At 38.0% G+C, this 21,687-nt stretch overlaps 1 protein-coding gene across 1 annotated transcript in view; it reads left to right on the top strand.

The window, feature by feature from the left end:
- The window catches only part of LOC123760895 (C-signal), a 106,348-nt gene that overhangs the window by 52,119 nt on the left and 32,542 nt on the right, over positions 1–21,687 (top strand). Inside the window, exon 2 of the mRNA XM_069329068.1 lies at positions 20,532–20,583. Coding sequence (XP_069185169.1) covers positions 20,532–20,583 — 52 coding nt within the window. The remainder of the gene's footprint in view (positions 1–20,531; positions 20,584–21,687) is intronic.

The following is a 21,687-nucleotide window of genomic DNA, read 5'->3' as shown; positions in this document are numbered from 1 at the left end:
TGTAAAGCCACTAGTACGCGCAGCGTTTCGGGCAGGTCCTTAATCTAGCAGATAATTTTAAGTAGGTAATTTCAATCAGAATTGATAAATGAAAGATACATTACAAGAGAAAAATGAGATGAGAGAGATAAGTAAGTATATTAAAGCACATTGTTATATTAAAGCTCTGATTGATTACATTGACAGCTTGATTAATAATTTAAACAAGATTAATAGACACCATACAGCAGATTGACAGCACATATAAGACAGCAATGATCACAATGGTAAAGATGTTCAGAATGGGTACATAAAGATTGGGAGACTGGGTAGCAAAAGATACAGATAAACAAGATTTATAAACACCATACAATAGAATGGCAGCACATATAAGAAAACAGCAATGATCTCAATGGTAAAGATGTTCAAATTGGGAACAAAAAGGTTGGGAGATTGGGTAGCAATAGATACAGTGCAATTTTAAGGCAAAAAGAGAAAAACTATGAAGATGAAATTATGTACTTTTTAGTATTGATTTTGAATGATGTAAAAGTTGGACAGCTTTTCAATTCAGTAGGGAGTGAGTTCCCTAAACTGGGTCCCTTTATTTGCATAGTGTTTACACAAATTAAGTTTAACTCTGGGGATATCGAAGAGATATTTATTTCTGGTGTGGTGATAATGGGTCCTATTACATCTGTCCAGGAAGAGTTTCAGACAAGGATTTGCATTTAAGAACAGGGTTTTGTAAATGTAGTTGACACAAGAGAATTTGTGGAGTGAGATTATGTTTTGCATGTTTAGGGAGTTAAACAAGGGGGGCTGTGTGTTGTCTGAAAGCAGAATTTGATATTATTCTGATAGCAGATTTTTGCTGGGTGATGAAGGACTTGAGGTGGTTTGCAGTGGTTGAACCCCATGCACAGATACCATAGTTGAGATAGGGATAGATTAGTGCATAATATAGAGAGATGAGAGCAGAGTTAGGAACATAATATCTGATTTTGGAGAGTATACCAACTGTTTTAGAGACTTTCTTAGTTATGTGTTGTATGTGGGTACTGAAGTTGAGTCTCTTGTCTAGGAATATGCCAAGAAACTTTCCATCATTTTTATTGCTAATGTTTACATTGTCAATCTGAAGCTGAATTGCATTTGTAGATTTGCTTCCAAATAGGATGTAGTAGGTCTTTTCTATGTTAAGTGTTAGTTAGTTGGTTGACATCCATAAGTGGACTTTTTTAGTTCATTATTAACAACATCATTTAGTGTATGTGGGTTGGGGTTGGAGTAAATGAGGGTAGCATCATCAGCAAACAAAATAGGTTTCAGAATGTTAGAGACATTAGGCAGATCATTAATGTATATAAGAAATAGTAGGGGTCCCAAGATGCTGCCCTGAGGCACTCCAACGGTTATTGGTAGAATGGGAGAGATTATATTATTGATGGCTACACATTGGTGTCTATCACTAAGATAGGATTGGATATAGTCCAGTGCATGGCCTCGGATTCCATAATGATGGAGTTTACATAAGAGGTAATCGTGATTAACAGTATCAAAGGCCTTTCTCAGGTCAATGAAGAGTCCAATTGGAAACTCATTTTTGTCAAGGGCAGAGTAAATTATATCAAGGAGACTAATAATTGCATCGTTGGTACTCTTTTGAGAGCGGAAGCCAAACTGACAGGGGCTAAGAATGTCGAATTTTACGAGATAGGAGTAGAGCTGTTTGTAGATAATTTTTTCAAATATTTTTGATAGTATGGGTAGGTTCGATATTGGTCTGTAGTTGTTTATGTCTGACGGATTACCTCCTTTATGAACTGGCGTTACTCTTGCGTTTTTAAGGATATCAGGGAAGGTATGACACTCAAGGGATTTGTTGAACAGCAGAGCTATAGGTGGTGCAAGGGCATGGGAGGCGCTCTTGTATACAATGGATGGGATTTCACTGATGTTTCCAGCTTTGGTTTTTAGTGAGTGTATGATGGACACAACATCTGACGGGCTGACTGGTGAGAGGAGAAGAGAGTTTGGATAGCTGCCTGAGAGATATGTGTTGATATGTGTCTGAGTCTGTGGGATTTTACTTGCAAGGTTAGCACCAATCGATGAAAAGAAGCTATTAAATTCATTCGCCATTTCCAAGTCAGATGACAGTGTAAGGCCATCCTTAGAGAGTGTTATCTGGTTGTGGGAGTGTTGTTTAGTTCCCATGATGTTAGAGATGGTATTCCATGTGCTTTTCATGTTGCCTTTTGCTTCTTTGAATCTAGTCTCATAATATGAAAGTTTTGCTTTTCTTATGATACTGGTAAGCACTGATGAGTACCTTTTAACTACTTTCATTGAAATTAGGCCACTCCTAAATTTCTTTTCGTATTCATGTTTTTTGTTGATTGATTTAATTATGCCACTTGTGAGCCACGGGTTATTTTTTCTTTTATCAGTTACTTGTTTGGTAAGGAGGGGACAGTGAGTGTTGTAGAGGCTTAGAGTTTTGGAGAGAAAGAGGTTAGTTGATGAGTTTATATCCTGTGAATTATTAAATTCAGATTCCCAGTTAATATTGTGAAGTGCATTACAGAGATTATCTAAAGCTGATTCACTATGGAGCCTGAATGAAAGTTTTTTGGTTTCTGGTGGTGATGTGTCAATGTTTGCTATGAGGAAAGTAGGATAGTGGTCAGTTGTTCTGTCATAAATTACCCCAGATGTAAGGGGAGCTGTTATATTAGTCCATAGGTGATCCAGGGTAGTGGCAGATGTTTGAGTGACTCGGGTGGGCTTGGTGATTGTGGGGATAAGCATACAGGAGTGCATGCTGTTACGGAAATAGTCAACTTGAGGGTTGTTTTGAAGACCCAGGTCAATATTGAAATCACCTCCCAGAATGATGTGATTTTTGTTGAGATTGTTATTTATGATAAGATTCCTTACATTGTCAGAGAATAAAGCTATGTTGGTATTAGGAAATCTATAGATGGCACCGATTATCAGGGAGGATTTAAGGGATTTACTGGAGAACTTGGCAAAGGTATATTCACAATAGTCGTCTCTATCACTAATGACACTATTGCAAATGAAGGTATCTTTGTAATATATTGCTGTACCGCCTCCTTTTTTGTTAGGCCTGCAGTTATGGATGGCTTTGTAACCAGCTAAATTGTAGAGTTGGGTATAGTCATTACTTAGCCAAGTTTCTGTTAAAATGATGAAAGATAATTTAGTACCTAGTGCTGTAAGTAGTGCATTTATATCATCAAAATGTTTATCAAGTGACATAACATTTTGATTGTAAACTGATAAGCAGGTGCTATTTAGGAGTTTGTTTTTTGCAAGATTTGCTGTGTAATACCTGCAATAATGATGATCAATGTGCTGATTAGTGTGGATATGGGACAGAAGATTTCGATCAGGATCAATATCAGTAAGCATATAGATAAGAATGTCACGATACAATAAGATAAGCAATTACAGGAACAGATGAAAACTAAATCTGCTGTAAAATAGAAAGTAATTATAGCAAAACACAACAATATAACAATACAATAAGAGCTTACAAAGTATTGAGTCTGCTAAAATTAGAGAATAATTATGGCAAAAACACAACAATAAATGCAAGTAAACAAAAGAATTGAAACAATTAGAGGTAGAATTAAGGTCACTAGATAGCCATGGAGGATACACAAGTTTGGTGGTGAGAACAAAAAATCAGTAGAGACTGTCAAGATGAATATATAAAAAAATTGACAAATGATAATTGTAAAGTAAAATACTCTTAAAGATAATAAATTTTATTTAGCTTAGTTTTAACCTATAATTAGTATGAACTTAATTAAAAGAACAAAAATGAGATCAATAATTGATTTCAATAAATGACATAGATCAATACAAATAAATTTAAAATATAAATGGAATAGGGTAAGATTAGATTTAAGAGTAAAATTTTACAATGAAACAGGTAGATGCTTGCATAAGTGCATGGAGACTTGGTGGATTATTTAGGAAATTATATGAATGAGAGAACATTAGGTAACTGGTAAGGCAGAGACAGCACCTTAGACAAAGTTAGATTAAGTTAGGTTAGGCTCAGGCACTGAAAGAGTTATTTTAAGTACTGACATTGGTTTGGTTCAGGTTTTCAGATATACCACAATCACTTAAGAAGGCCAGGAGTTGTTGGTCACATTTTATTTCATAACTTTTTCCTGTACTTTCCTTCTTCGCAAAAATCGTACCATTCCTAGTGTAGCACTGCTTGATAAGACCAGGGTTTTGTTTGCGAATTTGACGCAGCCTGAAGAGGAGGGATCCACGCTGCTTTGTAAGACACTCATTTATATAGAGGTTGGTTTTTTGCTTAGCAGCTGATTGTATGAGGTCAAACTTCGCAGAGGGATTTGCAAGTTTGATGAGCATTCTCCTACTGTTACGGGGATTGTTTTTATCTATCCTAATAGCCGATTTGATTTGAACATTGACACTGATCTTTGAATTAATTAGGGTGTGGGCTATGTTACAACAATCCTCACCTTGTTGTTCATCAGGTAGATCAGTAGAGCTAATTATCAGGGAGTCATGAAGTTGTTGTTGCTCTTGGTCATCTTCGGAAGCCGCCTGGTGAATCTGAAGGAGATTGATCTGTTTTTCCAGCTTTTGAAGGAGGTCACTTTGAGCTGAGAGGGTTTCCTCGGCCTGATTCTTATGTATTTGATCCATAGCACCATTTGCAACAGTTTGTAAGTTGAGAATTTCTTGGTTGTTGTTCGTCGACGATTCAAGGAGGCAGTCTATGGTGTGTTGTTGTCGAGTGACTGTGGTTTGGAGGGCCGAAATAGCTTCAGATTGCATTTTCACAAGGTTGTGCAGTTTCTGAAGCCATGGGTTACTTCTGAGTGGTTTGAAGTTTAGACAGGGAGCCATAGATTGATTGAATTCTACAGCTAGAGATTCGAGGTGAGTTGAAGGGGGGGAGTGAGGAGGGGGAGCGGATGCTGTGTTTATCAACATCGGCGAGGGTTGCAGCGTTGCCAGTGTTTCATTCAGATCTCTAGGAGTAATGGATCCAGAGCGAGAGGCACCCCTACCTTGCTTGTTGTTATGTTTGGGCATGTTTTCGGCGAATTGATTCTTGGTAGTGTTTCTAGAGGTAGATACTTGGTGAATTATAGTAGGGATGGGCGTATAGGGAACGCTTGGCAGCAGGGTCGTAGAAAGGCAGGCGAAAATTGGTTAATTTTGGTTGATTACTGTTGAGGTTCACTGTGAGTTATGGCATATTAAGTCTCCATGCACTTAACTCGTGCTGGGCAGCAGTTAGGCCATGCAACGTTGAGTGGAGATGAAATTAACACGAATTTTCAGCAGCAGTGTCGGAGCCGGTGCCACCCGCCAGCGTTTCCCGCCTTTTTTTTTTTAAGCTAGACACAGCTTATCTCTGAAGCTAGACACAGATATAATGAAATAATCAATGATGGAGTTAGAGTCTGTCTTCTGTGGATTCCTTCCCATATTGGTCTCCGAATGCATGATAGAACTGATGAGTTGGCGAAGATATTTGCTCGTAAAGAGGGAATTGATTACCAACTTGGACTGCTCCTGAGCAGCCTGAGGGCAGCAATATTCCGGGAACATCAACTGAATTTCGGAGACTTGAGGCAAAGTGAAATTCACACCAGTTCCTCCATCTATCATCATTCTATTATGCAGGAAGTACCGCACGTCTATGAGCCATCCACTAAGGTCAGGAGACTTCTTAGTGGATTAACCACTGCTAGGCCTAAGCCTAGTAGTAGTTAATTCTTCTTTATAACACTAACTGTGAATAGGTTTATTATTTAAATCTTGTTAAAAATACAATGGGTCAGGTTAGCTTTTATCTACATGACCAATTAAAAAAAACTTCCTCTGCATTTTGCCTAGCAAATTCTTTCTTAAATGCAAAAATCCAGTTGGAGAGTGTAATGTGAACTGTATTATTCACCCTCCCGGCTGACAATGCAGAACTGATGCTGGACTGAGGTTCATCCTTGCTTTCATATTCAAAATTGAGTTGATTCTTTATATCTTTTAAACGGAATAAAGCATGATCTAAGGTCCTAACACTTAACCCTCTGAGGGGTGTTGTGTTATATGGTTTCATGATATCAAGCAATACATGTAGGTATTGCGTGCAGTCATATATTTATAAAACTTAGTTTTTAACAGTGCGTATAGAGTGTTCGGCAATACCAGTTTTCGTTACTTGAGAAATATACACTATTCAGTTGAATTTTGTTGAGTGCTAACATTATCTTCATATGTGAATTATTAAATTCTCGTTTTACGTAATACTAGTGAATAAGAGATTCCAAAATAATTGTTAAAGCTTTTCTCACACTCTGTCCATATATGCGTTTCAAAGGATCGACTTGTGAATAACGGGCAAAAATATGAACAAATTCAAGTAAATATTTAATATCGTCATTGAATTTAGCCAGAACTCCCATCCCATAATCCCATTTACCTCAATAATCACATGCAACAACCTGCAGGGTTTTGACCTCGATACCTGTCGATGCTTGAATTGACGAGGTTTTAATACATGTAAAGTGTAAGCTTTAGAAGGGTTCATTTAATCTTTAACATCAGACACAGTTATATTGGGATTTATTAATTTCGCTGCTTTATACAGTCTGTAACCCCCCCCCCCTCCCCTAACATGTGGGGGGATTCTGGGTCATGATAATTTTTTTCTAGTACGTTCACCATTAAACAATTTCAAATGGGCTCTCACTTACACTATTAATACGGAAAGTGATACGTTTTAGGTTTTTACTCCTAAATCAACTAATAAATACCCGTTAGGTTATGCAATTTACATAGTTACATAATGTATTTTACACATATAAATTATTGATGATGTAATTTACACAAATTTCCCAAAGGCCTTCGATAAATGTATGAGTACCCTTGCAGTATGAAGACATGTTGAGCACTCTAATAAACAGCATGAAAGTGGAACATCCGGACAACTTCTTTATGCATGATATTCAAACCTTTGTAAATATAACTGATATTAACACGAGTGTGGCAGATTTTGAATGGGAAATTAACAACATGCCTATGCACTCAGCCCCGGGGCCATCTTCTTCTTAAGGTTATCTTGAGAGGATGTCGGGGCTTAGCTTCCCCGCGGCTCGGTCCTCGACCAGGCCTCCTTTTTGTTACACACCCCCAGGAAGCAGCCCGAAGCAGTTTTCTAACTCCCAGGTGCCTATTTACTGGTAGGTCAACAGGGGCATCAGGGTGAAAGAAACTCTGCCCATTTGTTTCCACCCGGGATCTAATTCGGAACCTCAGGACTACGAATCCGAAGCACTGTCCACTCAGCTGTCAGGCCAGACTCATGGAATTCAATATTTATAAAGAAATGCAAAGTGCCAGTATTGCAGGCACTCAGTATGGTGTTGAGGAAGAGCTTGGACACGGGAGAGATACCAGATGAGCTTAAATCAGCAGACATACCCCTCTACACAAGGGAGGGAGCAAAGCATTGGCAAAGAATTATACACCAGTTGCACTAACGTCCCACATAATAAAAGTATTTGAGAGAGTGTTCAGGAGTCAGGTCACTAGTTTCATGGAGACCAATGACCTCCACAACCCAGGTCAACATGGATTTAGAAAGAAATGAAACTAGAAATGCTCTACAAATCAAGGGGCCCAGAATGTGGAATGACCTTCCCAACCATGTTAAAGACTGTACCTCTCTCAACCAGTTTAAGTCAAAAACGAAGCTATACCTAATAAATTCCCTGTAACCTACCTTACCCTTCTATTGTCAACCAATGTCTGTTTTTTTTAAGAGCGCTGTTTGTTGACATAATTGTATTTGTGCTGTTTTTTCATCTATGTTTTCATTTCTTGTTTTCATTCTACTCATTATGCTCAATTAGTATTAAGCTTGTCATTTAAGTTTATCATGCCCGAAACGCTTTGCGTAATAGTGGCTTTAGGCATTGTATGTACTAGCTCTATCTATAAGTCAACCAATCTTTGTAAAAATTTATTGTATGTATGTACCTTACCTAAATACAAATTATTATTATTATTATTATTATTATTAAATTATTATATTAGAGTGGGAAGATCATGCCTCTTGCAGCTACTTGACCACTACAACAAAATTACTGAGGCATTAGAAGAAAAATAGACTGCAGAGTTGGTACATACGGACTTCGCAAAGTTATAAGATAAATGGGACCATGGAGTGACAACCCACAACATTAGATCAATGGGGAATAACTGGTAAAGTAGGATGCTGGATACTCAGTTTTCTGTCAAACATAACACAAAGAATAACAGTCAACAATATGAAATCGATTCCAGGCGCAGTTAAAAGCTCTGTACCTCAGGGTACAGCCCTTGCACCACTGCCCTTCCTTATTCTCATATCAAATATAGACAAAAATACAAGTCACAGCTTCGTATCATCCTTTGCATGTGGGAAATTTTTACCCACCTACCTATATTATCATCTAAGAAATGTATAAATTCTATATCATATCTATATTATATCAAAATCATATCAAAATCATATTAGAATCATTATAGATTCATTATACAGCTTGATCCTAGATGACAATGCCACTTGGATCACGTACGCCATAGGGCCCTATAGATGCCTATGTAACTTTGTGTATGATCTCTCAAGGATCCAGAAGCTTCTAGAAGGATTTTTTAATTAAAAAACTATTGGAACATCAATCGCTTCCGGTAGGGATTAAAAATCGAATCCTTAATAAGAATCAGTGGTACTATCAAGTACTACTTATAATCTTTAAATCCTATATCTAATTATGTTATAATCACATCTTATCTCAATCATAAGTTTAGACTGTAAAAATAATCAATCAATATTCATAGAAGGCTACCGTGCTCAGGGAGCATGGGGGGGGGGGGGGCGATGGCTGGGAGAGAAGTGCCCAACACACCCCGCGGCACTACGCGTTTGTTGACAAAACAGTGAACAAATGTGAGGGTACCTTAGCGAACATTACATAGCTCAGAACACCTTATCTATTACCTTTATCACCAGTGAATACTCTCTAAAACTGGGGGAGTACCTGGATAATATCTACAAAGTAAAATCCCTAGAACATTTATATCTATAAGTGTAGAGTGGAGCACAGTGACTTGGCTACTCCTTCACCATCAACCCTCATCTTTTGCAACGCATTTATAGAAAAATTACGTAGCAATGCAACTAGTACATCATACAGCAATGCTGTTATATAAAAAATATTGTGCCTAAACTCGCGACAAGAGAGTTATCAGTCTGGCACACTGTCAGACACGGTCCGTCTAATTACCACAAGCTACACAAGCTTCAGAAAGCTTCCTGGCAATACGTTAGTAATGAATAAATATGATATATTTACTCATTATAATGTTGGTGCTGAATGTACAACACGAAAAAACATAATTTTAATCTGAAAAAGTATCTTTTTATAAAGAAATTAGACGAAAATAAAATGCTGGTGACGCCAAATCAAGTCGACGATCCAAGCTTCAGTTAGGTTAGGTTAGGTTTGGTTTAGTTAAGTTAGGTTAGGTTAGGATAGGTTAGGATAGGTTAGGTTAGGTTAGGTTAGGTCAGCCTAACTTAATATATCATATTTATTCATTACTAACATATTGCTAGGAAGCTTTCTGAAGCTTGTGTAGCTTGTGGTAGCTTGTGGTAATTAGACGGACCCGTCAGACAAGGCACCCGGCAAGCAGAGAAGTATATTGAGGTTATTTGGGTATATGATTGGCCAATTGTATGCTTGTGTGACTTTAATATTCTATAAGTCTGTCTGTCGGTTATAAAGCGAGGCAACGCCTCATATCTCAGTAAGTTTATTAATATTGTACGGCAGCAGTAGAATCTTTATCCAAGCACTAGACCTCATGAGTGTCCATTATGTGAGAAAAGATTCAGCCGCAATAAGTAAACAAGACCTCAAAAGTGTCCATGGTGTTGGAAGAGATTCAGTCATGCTGACTGTACCTAAGCATATAAATTGAATATAAATACATTGCATATATACTTGAATATATAAATTAAGTTAACAATTGCTTGCTTAGTTATTTTTAAGTTAACATATAAGTTCATTTAATTGAATATAATTTCTAGTAGTTAGGTAACAGTACTTAGACTACATTTAAAGTCATTTATTATACTTTTACAATTTAAATTGTTGTTTATAGTATAAGAATATATTGGCTGTTAATAGTTATAGTGCTAGGCTAGACTATGTACATGTTTAAATCTCTGATTTAAACAGAGCCAGTGTTCAGCATAGTACTGAATTTATTAAATCTTATCCTTGTATAAAATACAAGCTGATGTGAGAATACCTGTTGGCAGGTGGACTGTGGATCTTCAATCAACCAATCAACTAATTCATTCACCCCACCTGCCCCTTACAGCCCACAATCTGTCATTAGGAAAAGAGGAGCTAGGATTTACAACCCTAGCTAGAGATTTTAGTTGAATTAATTTGCAGACAGTAATTTTTTAATTTAGTTCAGTACAAGTCCCTGGTAGTCTCCTCTAATATCAATCCCAGCAGGTTTTTCCCACATTGCAGATGACTCAAAAATCAGCATGAAAATTACCTCTGTTGAAGACATTGAAAAACTACAAGCAGATATTAATAAAGTTTTCGACTGGGCAGCAAAAAATAACATGATGTTTAACAGTAATAAATTCCAGGTACTCAGGTACGGTAAAAATGAGGACCTTAAACACAATACAGGGTACAAAACACAATCAAATGTGTCCATAGTAGGAAAACAGCACGTAAAGGATTTGGGAATAATAATGTCCGACGACCTAACGTTTAGGGAGCATAACCAAGCAAATATTGCGTCTGCCAGAAAAATGAAAGGATGGATTACGAGAACTTTCAAATCCAGGGATCCATCACAAGGTTGTACTCTTGAAATCACTTCTGCTGTCCCGTCTTGTGTACTACCCAGTGATCACTTCCTTCTTGAGAGAAGGAGAGATTGCTGAAATAGAGGGAGTACAGAGAACATATACAGCACACATAGACGCAATAAAGCCCCAAAATTATTTGGATCGTCTCAAAGCTCTCCAAATCTACTCACTAGAAAGGCGACGAGAGAGAATTAAATAATATTCACGTGGAAAATAGTGGAGGGCCAGGTCCCAAATCTACACAGTAAAATAACAACATACTGGAATGAACGATATGGAAGATAATGCAGAATTGAACCAGTAAAGAGCAGGGGTGCTATAGGCACAATCAGAGAACACTGCATAAACATCAGAGGTCCGCGGTTGTTCAACATCCTCCCAGCACGTATAAGAAATATTGCGGGAATAACCATGGACATCTTCAAGATAAAACTAGATAGTTTTCTTCAATGAGTACCGGATCAATCGGGCTGTGGTGGATATGTGGGCCTGCGGGCCGCTCCTAGCAACAGCCTGGTGGACCAAGCTCTCCCAAGTCAAGCCTGGCCTCGGGCCGGGCTTAGGGAGTAGAAGAACTCCCAGAACCCCATCAAGCAGGTTAAATGTGAATATGGTGTTATTACACATAAAATGTGTTTGAAAGGAATTACCGCAAAAATAGGCAGAGAGATCTACAATTTCATAACTAACAGGAGCCAGTGTGTAATAGTCAACAAAACAAAATCCGGACCATCAACTGTGAAGAACTCAGTCTCCCAGGGTACTGTGCTTGCTCCAGTACTTTTTCTCATTCTCATATCGGACATAGACAAGAACACATACTACAGTACCGTATCATCCTATGAAGATAACACAAGGATTTTTATGGGAGTATTCAACATAGAGGACACAGCAAACCTCCAATCAGACACTGAAAATAATACGGTATTTAATGAAAATAAATTCCAGCTCTTGCGCTACGGATTTTTTTTTAATATAAAAACGGAAACTATGTATAAAATGCAGTTAAATCATATCATAGAATGAAAAAGCAATGTAAAAAATTTGGTTGTACTCATGTCGGAAGACCTTACCTTTAAAAAACACAACAGAGTAGCCGTCACAACTGCAAGAAAAATGACTGGTTAGATAACAAGATCCTTTCGAACTAGAGATGTTATATCAATGATTATACTTTTTAAGACACTAGTGCTCTTTAAGAGTGGAATAGTATTCCACAATGACCGCCCCTTTCAAAGCTGGAGAAATTGCTGACCTGGTGAGCAAGCAGAGATCTTTTACTGCTAGAATCCACTCAGTAAAACATTTAAACTATTGGGTCCGACTGATATGCCTAAATCTGTATTCTATAAAGCGCAGGCGGGAAAGATACATAATAATTTACACGTGGAAAATACTAGAGGGGCTGGTCCCAAACCTGCACACAGAAATAACATCACATGAGACCAGACGGTATGGCAGGATGTGCAGAATACCCCCGTTGAAAAGCAGAGGTGCAATAGGTACTGACAAAGAACTCTTTCAACATCATAGGCCCGAGACTGTTCAACACGCTTCCACTACACATAAGGGGCATAACTGGCCGACCCCCTCACAGTGTTCAAGAGAGAACTTGATGAACACCTCCTAAGGATACCTGATTAACCAGGCTGTGATTCATACGTCAGGCTGCGAGCAGCCGCGTCCAACAGCCTGGTTGACCAGTCTAGCAACCAATAGGCCTGGTCGGGGACCGGGCCGGGGGGACATTGAGCCTGAAATCATCGCAAGGTTAGGTTATCCAGCGCTAAATGTCTGGATTTTACTAGTATGAAATGGGAGACATTTAAAGCGACATATTTAGAGACAAAAATATATTAAATTATTAATATAGCTGAAATATTGTGCTGTTGCCCTTTAGTAAATATACCAATTTTCGAATTAGCTGATTCGACGAACAAGTCATCAATAATTATTATAATAGGGGGATTCATCCCCTATTTTATCGCTGTGCATTCATTTAAAGGGCTAATAATTTTAGGATGAGCTATTATTGACCTGTTGATTAATGGATATATAAACAATGCTCGATAACTACCTCTACATATAGTGATAGTTGAGAATTCAGGATTATATTTTTGCACCACGAGTTAGTACACAAGTAAGATGAACCTCCATTAGAATATCCTGTTATGATAATTCTGCCGGGTTCATTACAAATATCGAATTGTTCTTCTATGATTAGAGAACTATCCATGACTAGTGATGGGATAATAGTGGAATAGTGTAATAATTGGTATCCATGAGGGGGGGGGGGAGGGCTTTATGAAACACCAAAGTAAACATTTTTATGAGTGTATATTTATACACAACATATCGAGTACATTATTTGCATTGAACATAGTACTTGATAAGCATAGAGCATAATATAATTTTGCATAAACCCTGCAATGAGCATAATTTTACATACATTTTACATACAGCATACATTGAGCATAACATAATTTTGCATAGAGCATAACATATAAGGAGCCTAACATCATTTTGCATAGAGCATATCATACATAGAGCAAAAAACATAATTTGTATAACATCATTTTGTATGGAGAATAACATTCACAATTTTTTTAGTGCAACATAGATTACCTGGTCAAGGGGAACATTTGGTTGACCATTACGGTACACGGAACAAAACATTCTTGATATTTTGTGCAACACAGGATAGGGGGGAGGGACATTTTTGTACATAGATTAGTGGTTAAAGTTAATCTCTTTTGCCCTACTTGTTAAATATGGTTAACAAGTTAAATACTTGTTAAATACTTAGCACTTGCAAGACGTGAGCACAAAACTCACGTCTTGAAGGTCGTACGGCAGGTGCCTTTGTCTTGGCCCTTGACCACTGGGTATGGTTCCTCTGCTTTTGCAGTAGTATAATTTATAATAATGCGGCCTACTACAACTGTCTAGGGTAAATAAGTCAACTGCTTAATCAGCAAAGCAATATACTTTAAGTAAGGGTAACATAGAAACATACAAACATATAAATGAAATACAGGCAGCCAGAAATATTATTGCTCCAGATTGAAATAACACAATATCATTATATATAAGCACTGATCACAATTTTAAAACTTAAATAAATAGATGGGTATGCAATTAATGGTCTAACCAGCCAATTAGCTATGTTTCTAAACAATAAACAAGTAACAAAAACTTATAACATGACCACCCCAGCCAGCTTCACCCACTCGACTGGTGTGCATAAATGGCATGGAATCTACAGGTTACCAACTAAGAACCACATGAAATCTCTAGATACTCTTCTATCTGAGAGAAATACTTAAGAATAAAATCATAACTATACTAATATGCATATAACACTTCTAAGGTGTAATTAAGAAAGTAAGTACAACAAAGAAACTGGAATAGTTACAGGGGTGAATCAGTGACGCTAGGTTGATACACTGCACGCATTACTGGAACATCCCAAATAAGGTCATCCCCCCATGAGACACCACGGTCTTCCCCCCACAGGAATGAACATGCAATGGCATTAGCAAAATATTACATACAGGCACACTACAGCATGCTACATTTAACTCAAACATATATATTAGAAAACAAATGGATATAATGTTTAATTTTAAATAACTGAGGAAAGAAATAATGGACATACATGTTTATCATGATAAATGTTAGAATGAAATATATGGATTCATAACAGCTTTCTCCCCCTCTTAGTTATTTTTTGCATGGGGAATATCAAGATATCCATTATCCAGGGATTGTGTAGGGCTTTATGTATACTGTTTATCGTCAAACACAGATAATCCTCATTTGACGGTTAAACACGTGCACATTTGCCCTCGAACATTCCTAGTGGATCTAGACTCAAATTATTCCCCAATGTTTAAATCTTTGGCATTTTTAAAAGATGCATGTGTTAGTTTGGATTGGTGGTAGGAGAGAATGCCCTTACAACAGATTTAAACCTGATCGTCTGCATAAGGATTGAATACATTTTACAACTTAGAGCAATGCATTCTTTGATGAATTTAGCTCCAAATACTGATTTCAGTAATCCTAGTTGACCTTTAAATGACTCATTGCAGTAGCATATTATTGAAATAACTATGCTAGCAGAAAGGCAGTTTATTCCATTCTTCAAAAGCGTCATGACAGGTCAGTTTTATGAGATGTCCTTCGAAATGAAGTTCTCTATCCGTGTCTATATACCGCAATATAGCTTTCTCACCATAATGAGCTTTAACAGTGTTATACCAAAAATAATATAGGATCTGTTAAGCTATTTGCAATATATGGTATTTACAACTTACCCCATGTAAGTTGAGGTATCGACTTAAGGAATTCTTTCTTTACAGTACAAATGGCTGTCTTTGCTCAGTAACACACTGTATTTGAAGATGGGACTACGAGCATGTTTGAGATTATAATCCCAAGACGAGATTTGACTAAATATTGTTTATCTCGATATGTACTCGCGTTCATCAAAGATTTGCTGTGAATATCACTACTGACGTCTTTGAAAGCCTTGGACGTGATAGGACAAGCTGTATTTGACAAGATGTTCGTTTAAACAAAATCTTTGAGATACCTATTTTCCCTAAATTCATAAACTGCATTTACACTTGAGGCTTCTAATCCTAGTTCGATGAGCAGCTGGAATAAATCCAACTCACTAAGAAATCTTTTTGGGGTAGATGGGATGTAATCAATTTATTATTTTCTCATGAAGTTTTCTATGTTCAATATTTAAAAGCTCTGTGCTGTTATCAGAAACCAGATTGATGGAAATATTTGTATGCAGAAGGGTTAAATGCAAGTTATCCATTCATCATGTTACCTCAAGTTTCACATGTTTAGTATCACACACAATTCAATATCCCTCATCTCCTTTACAAGCAATATTCTCCAATTCTTGTTCGAGCAAATTATAATGTTCCACAACTGTAATTGCCTAATTTTACCTTCGGAAAGCATTTCTGTTATGCAAGTGGCATCTATACTGTTACGACCCTGGGTTCTCCAGTGGAAACCAGAGGTCAAAATTGAGCTATTAAACTTTCTGGTAGTACAGTTGGGTGCATCACTAGCGGCAATTGTTTGTATCTTCCCTGCCAGACGTAAGACTATTATTGTTTCTCAAAGAGCATTTAAAGACTGAGCTGGGGGTTGATTATTAAATAATAACATAGGCACCAACTTTGCTTACTAATACTTTCTAATCATTTGTAAAGTAACAATACATTGCATAGGGGAAGATCTTTAATGTGCTTAGCTGCACGATCAATTAGGCTCCTTCCGGCACCACGACATGGGAGGCCTAGCTGGTCGCTAGGAGGTCCTTCTCTGGCTGGCGTTTGTGCAGACGAGACCTACTCTGTGGCTGCACCCCTAATCTCCTCCCTTCTCCTCTTACTTATTTCCCATACCTTAAGTTCCTGTACCATTAAGTTAAGTATTGTATGATTTCTAAGTGTACCTTCTCTGGTAGTAACGATTGGTGAGACCTGGGGGTAGTAGTTGCCAGTGTTTTGGGTAACCCTAAGTGTTGTGTTTTGTTTTAGGGTACCACGTGGGGTCTCACTACCCTAAGCTGCATCCAGCTTCAGTGCTTATCCAGTAGTACTTTACCCTAGCTTGTTATTAGTGTAAACCTTGTATCCTGCCTATGTGGACCAAGGCTTTTAACGTAAGATAGTGTGGTAAAGTTATTATTATTATTGTTATTGGTGTGAGTGTATATGGGGGGTTGTTAAGGGGTTAATAAATAAGTACATGAATTACAGAGTATCCCTTCTTCCTGTGTGGGAGCGCATTGATCAACCCTTAGACTAACATATATGGTCTAGTAGCAAGTTATTACTACTGTGGATAGTTTATTTTGGGGGCCGGGCCTTTTAGCTCTCCCATATTTGATACTCTTGTCTTCTAACTACCCTTACCCCTTAATAGTACCAAGTCCCCCATAGAAGCCACCACACATATAATTTATAACAAGTGGGGGCCTGTCCGGGATTCCACTTGTTATAAATTATATGTGTGGTGGCTTCTATGGGGGACTTGGTACTATTAAGGGGTAAGGGTAGTTAGAAGACAAGAGTATCAAATATGGGGGAGCTAAAAGGCCCGGCCCCCAAAATAAACTATCCACAGTAGTAATAACTTGCTACTAGACCATATATGTTAGTCTAAGGGTTGATCAATGCGCTCCCACACAGGAAGAAGGGATACTCTGTAATTCATGTACTTATTTATTAACCCCTTAACAACCCCCATATACACTCACACCAATAACAATAATAATAATAACTTTACCACACTATCTTACGTTAAAAGCCTTGGTCCACATAGGCAGGATACAAGGTTTACACTAATAACAAGCTAGGGTAAAGTACTACTGGATAAGCACTGAAGCTGGATGCAGCTTAGGGTAGTGAGACCCCACGTGGTACCCTAATACAAAACACAACACTTAGGGTTATCCAAAACACTGGCAACTACTACCCCCAGGTCTCACCAATCGTTACTACCAGAGAAGGTACACTTAGAAATCATACAATACTTAACTTAATGGTACAGGAACTTAAGGTAAGGGAAATAAGTAAGAGGAGAAGGGAGGAGATTAAGGGTGCAGCCACAGAGTAGGTCTCGTCCGCAGGAACGCCAGCCAGAGAAGGACCTCCTAGCGACCAGCTAGGCCTCCCATGTCGTGGTGCCGGAAGGAGCCTAATTGATCGTGCAGCTAAGCACATTAAAGATCTTCCCCTATGCAATGTATTGTTACTTTACAAATGATTAGAAAGTATTAGTAAGCAAAGTTGGTGCCTATGTTATTATTTAATAATCAACCCCCAGCTCAGTCTTTAAATGCTCTTTGAGAAACAATAATAGTCTTACGTCTGGCAGGGAAGATACAAACAATTGCCGCTAGTGATGCACCCAACTGTACTACCAGAAAGTTTAATAGCTCAGTTTTGACCTCTGGTTTCCACTGGAGAACCCAGGGTCGTAACATATACTATTAAAATCTAAATACAAAATGTACTTGTAAAATGACTAAATACAATGACTAGTTGGAACAGCACCTGTATGTCCATTCTCAACACTGTTGTCTTACGGCCGAGGTAACTCCAACTCTTAAATTTATGTGTAATAAATCATACAGTTGGGAATCAGAGATGACATCCCATACTACTTAACATTTCAGGTTGAAAGCATCACATGTGAAACTTGATAATGACACATAATGTGTAAAGCCAACTTGTGAAGCTGAAGAATAGTTTTACATCAAACAGTAAAAACATCTCACAAAACTTTCATCTTTCAACTATCAAATATACCTTTAAATACTCCTTGATAACCTTACATTCCACCAATCTAAAGTTTTCCTTAGCTTGTTCATAATCTTTTTTGATTTACACTCTCATGCTTCAAACTTTTATAACCTGCTTGGTGAGAGGGAAGAGTAGTTTCATTCAATTTATCTAAATATGTTATGTAATCATGGCAGAAGATTTGCTTACCTGTCTTTAATTCATATAATAAAATTCACAAGTTGTCTGGCGATAGCAAGCCAGGCTCACGAGTAATGAAAATTTTATATTTTGGAAAGGTAGATTCATTTTTTCATGAGCTCTCCAATGTATTTATGAAACGATCGATGGGTTCAGTCCCCAAATACGGAGATTTCTCTACAACCTTTCATTCCCTGTTGATAATGATATATGAGTATGCCGCAGCTTTATGTCTCACCTCGATCATACCTTGAGGATTGGAAGGGTCCAAGTAACATTCAAAATAATAAGCAGAATGAGGGGATCTAAAGGCTCGCCCATAATATGTGAACGTGATCTTATTGATCTGTGGGGTAAAATTCCAATATTTGTTTCACCTCACATGACTCCTTACGTAGCCCGTCCTCAGACCAAAACCATTACCATAAGAAACCACATCCCATCTGCCTTGAAATCACCTGGATAGTTATCTAAATATTTGTGATGAAAGTTAGTTTATGAAAGTAAAAATATCTGAAAGCATACGATTCCAGTAATAATCTACATGTAAGCTGGCAAATGAACCTTTGTCATCAACAGAATATTCACAAGTTATAATTTTAATGTAATATAAATCATTGTTTTAAAATATAAAAAGTATTTTCAGCATATAATGTATGATGAAAACATTTTCTTTGAAGAATTTGGTTTTCTCTAAATGGAACTCGACAGCACACTGAAATTTCGAATTCCATATTTCACATTATTGTCAATAAACAGCGTATTACCGTGACCAAACATAATGAAACCCAACCTAATCTAACCTAACCAATCCTTAAAATAAAGTAACCTTAACATAACCTAACAATAAATTGAGTAGATAATAGCAGAAATTATATATTCGTCCCCAATCCATTCCTGTGAGCAGATCTCCTTCCTGAGGACAGGTTGCTGTATGGTCTTGAATAGAATTAGGTGGTAAATGAATTAAGCAAGAATGATACAAAAATTGATTATTTGGCGCTCTGTTTATATGTCGGTACATGATGCGGACATATTGATTGAAATCCTTGATAAGAACTTGATGCTGTCCCCCCTAGCATGAACTAAAGGACTTTAGGTGTTATATATTCCTTGCCTTTCCTTGCCAAACTAATATAGTATATATAATTTTCATTAGAAAGCACAAAATAAATATAAATAAATATAAATATCAAGGTAAATTAATATGGCAAGTGGGAAATTGTATGAAATTGATAAAACAATGATTCTAATTGCCCCACAAAATAATCATGATACCTATTTAAATAAAGGGCAGGATTTTCTTGAACATGATTTGCGATGCTATACGAATTGCGTATATAACGCAATTATAAGTTGTTGAAGACATTGAAAACATCAGAATGAGGAGGAAATAAGGAGCTGGTGGGGTGATGGGTTGGTATGAGAGTTTGCTTCAGGTTCACTACCTTCTGACTCACTCTCCGAATCAGTCTGCCAAACGAGATGCAGAATCTTTTTTTTTTTTTTTTTTTTTTTTTTTTTTGAGATATATACAAGAGTTGTTACATGGTTGTAGAGCCACTAGTACGCGTAGCGTTTCGGGCAAGTCCTTAATCCTATGGTCCCTGGAATACGATCCCCTGCCGCGAAGAATCGTTTTTTCATCCAAGTACACATTTTACTGTTGCGTTAAACAGAGGCTACAGTTAAGGAATTGCGCCCAGTAAATCCTCCCCGGCCAGGATACGAACCCATGACATAGCGCTCGCGGAACGCCAGGCGAGTGTCTTACCACTACACCACGGAGACTGCCTTCACAGAGACTGAGATCTTCATCTTCGTCTGGTTGGGTTGATATAAGTAATAAAGAATAATGGTTTCAATATATATTTACTGTGTTTACATGGATATTATATTAGATAAGTGAGCTCTAGGCTTGCTTTTGTTTTTTTTTACAATCTACTCTAACAATTTATATGAATGTAATTACATGATAGCAGAAAGGCATCTTGTCTCTGAAAAAGGTATTACAGTGATATTGTTGGTAATGTCTATTACTGTGACCTCCACAGGAACTGCAAGGCTTGGCCAGGGACCATAGCTGCCTCAAGATAATCAAGTTTGGTGAGATAAATGTCTTCTTTGGTTACTTCTCATGCAATAATTTAACATCGTTCAATTCACACTCACCTACCTATCTGTGTGCCTTGATGCCCTCCTGTCTGCCTGTCTATCTTGCCAACCTGGCTTCCCTACATGCCTGTCTGTTTACAACCTCCCTACATTCCTGTTTTCATCATCTCTCTATACATCACACCAGCCAGCCATAGGACGCCCTCAGCTCCGCTCACCCAGGAGGTATGGCAGGAAATGCAAAATAGCTCCGGTGAAAGGCTAAGTACAGGAGTTACGTTAAGAGACAAGTCTCTCAACATCACAGGCCCAAGACATTTCACCACTCTCCATCTAAACATAAAGAGAACAGAAAACACTTTTTCACCCTAAGGGTTATGAACCAATGGAACTGCATACCCGCCGAAGCAGGTAAATGTTAAAACTGTATTTTGTTTTTAAAAGCTGCTTGGACAAGATTATCAAGGGAAATGAGGGACCTTCGATAAGCCGCCGGCTTCCTGTCTTCATTGAGGCCACTAGGGTTAGTGACCCTGTGGTAAATCAGGTAAAATATATAAGAGCATAACTAGCTGATGTTTCATGGTGATCAAAAAAATATTTTATAAACACCTCCAAAAGATACCTGATCAACCGGGCTGTGATTCATACGTCAGACTGATGATAGTGGCTTCTAACAACTGTAATAATAATAATAACAACTATAAACATCAAACGAGAAGCCTGGTCACAAAGCAAAGAGTATATAGATCCCCGGAACCACCATAATGTAGAAACAAGGTTGTTAATATCGTGTCCCCCAATAAGCCCGTGTGGTCACCTCACCCACCGGTGAGGTGACCTAAGGAGCCGGTCGGCCGAGCGGACAGCACGCTGGACTTGTGATCCTGTGGTCCTGGGTTCAATCCCAGGCGCCGGCGAGAAACAATGGGCAAAGTTTCTTTCACCCTATGCCCCTGTTACCTAGCAGTAAAATAGGTACCTGGGTGTTAGTCAGCTGTCACGGGCTGCTTCCTGGGGGTGGAGGCCTGGTCGAGGACCGGGCCGCGGGGACACTAAAAGCCCCGAAATCATCTCAAGATAACCGGGAAACAC

This window comes from Procambarus clarkii, chromosome 3 (genome assembly GCF_040958095.1).
Source record: "Procambarus clarkii isolate CNS0578487 chromosome 3, FALCON_Pclarkii_2.0, whole genome shotgun sequence".
NCBI lineage: Eukaryota > Metazoa > Arthropoda > Malacostraca > Decapoda > Cambaridae > Procambarus > Procambarus clarkii.
The sequence above is the reverse complement of the archived record's forward strand: the minus strand, read 5'-3'. Positions and strand labels throughout refer to the sequence as shown.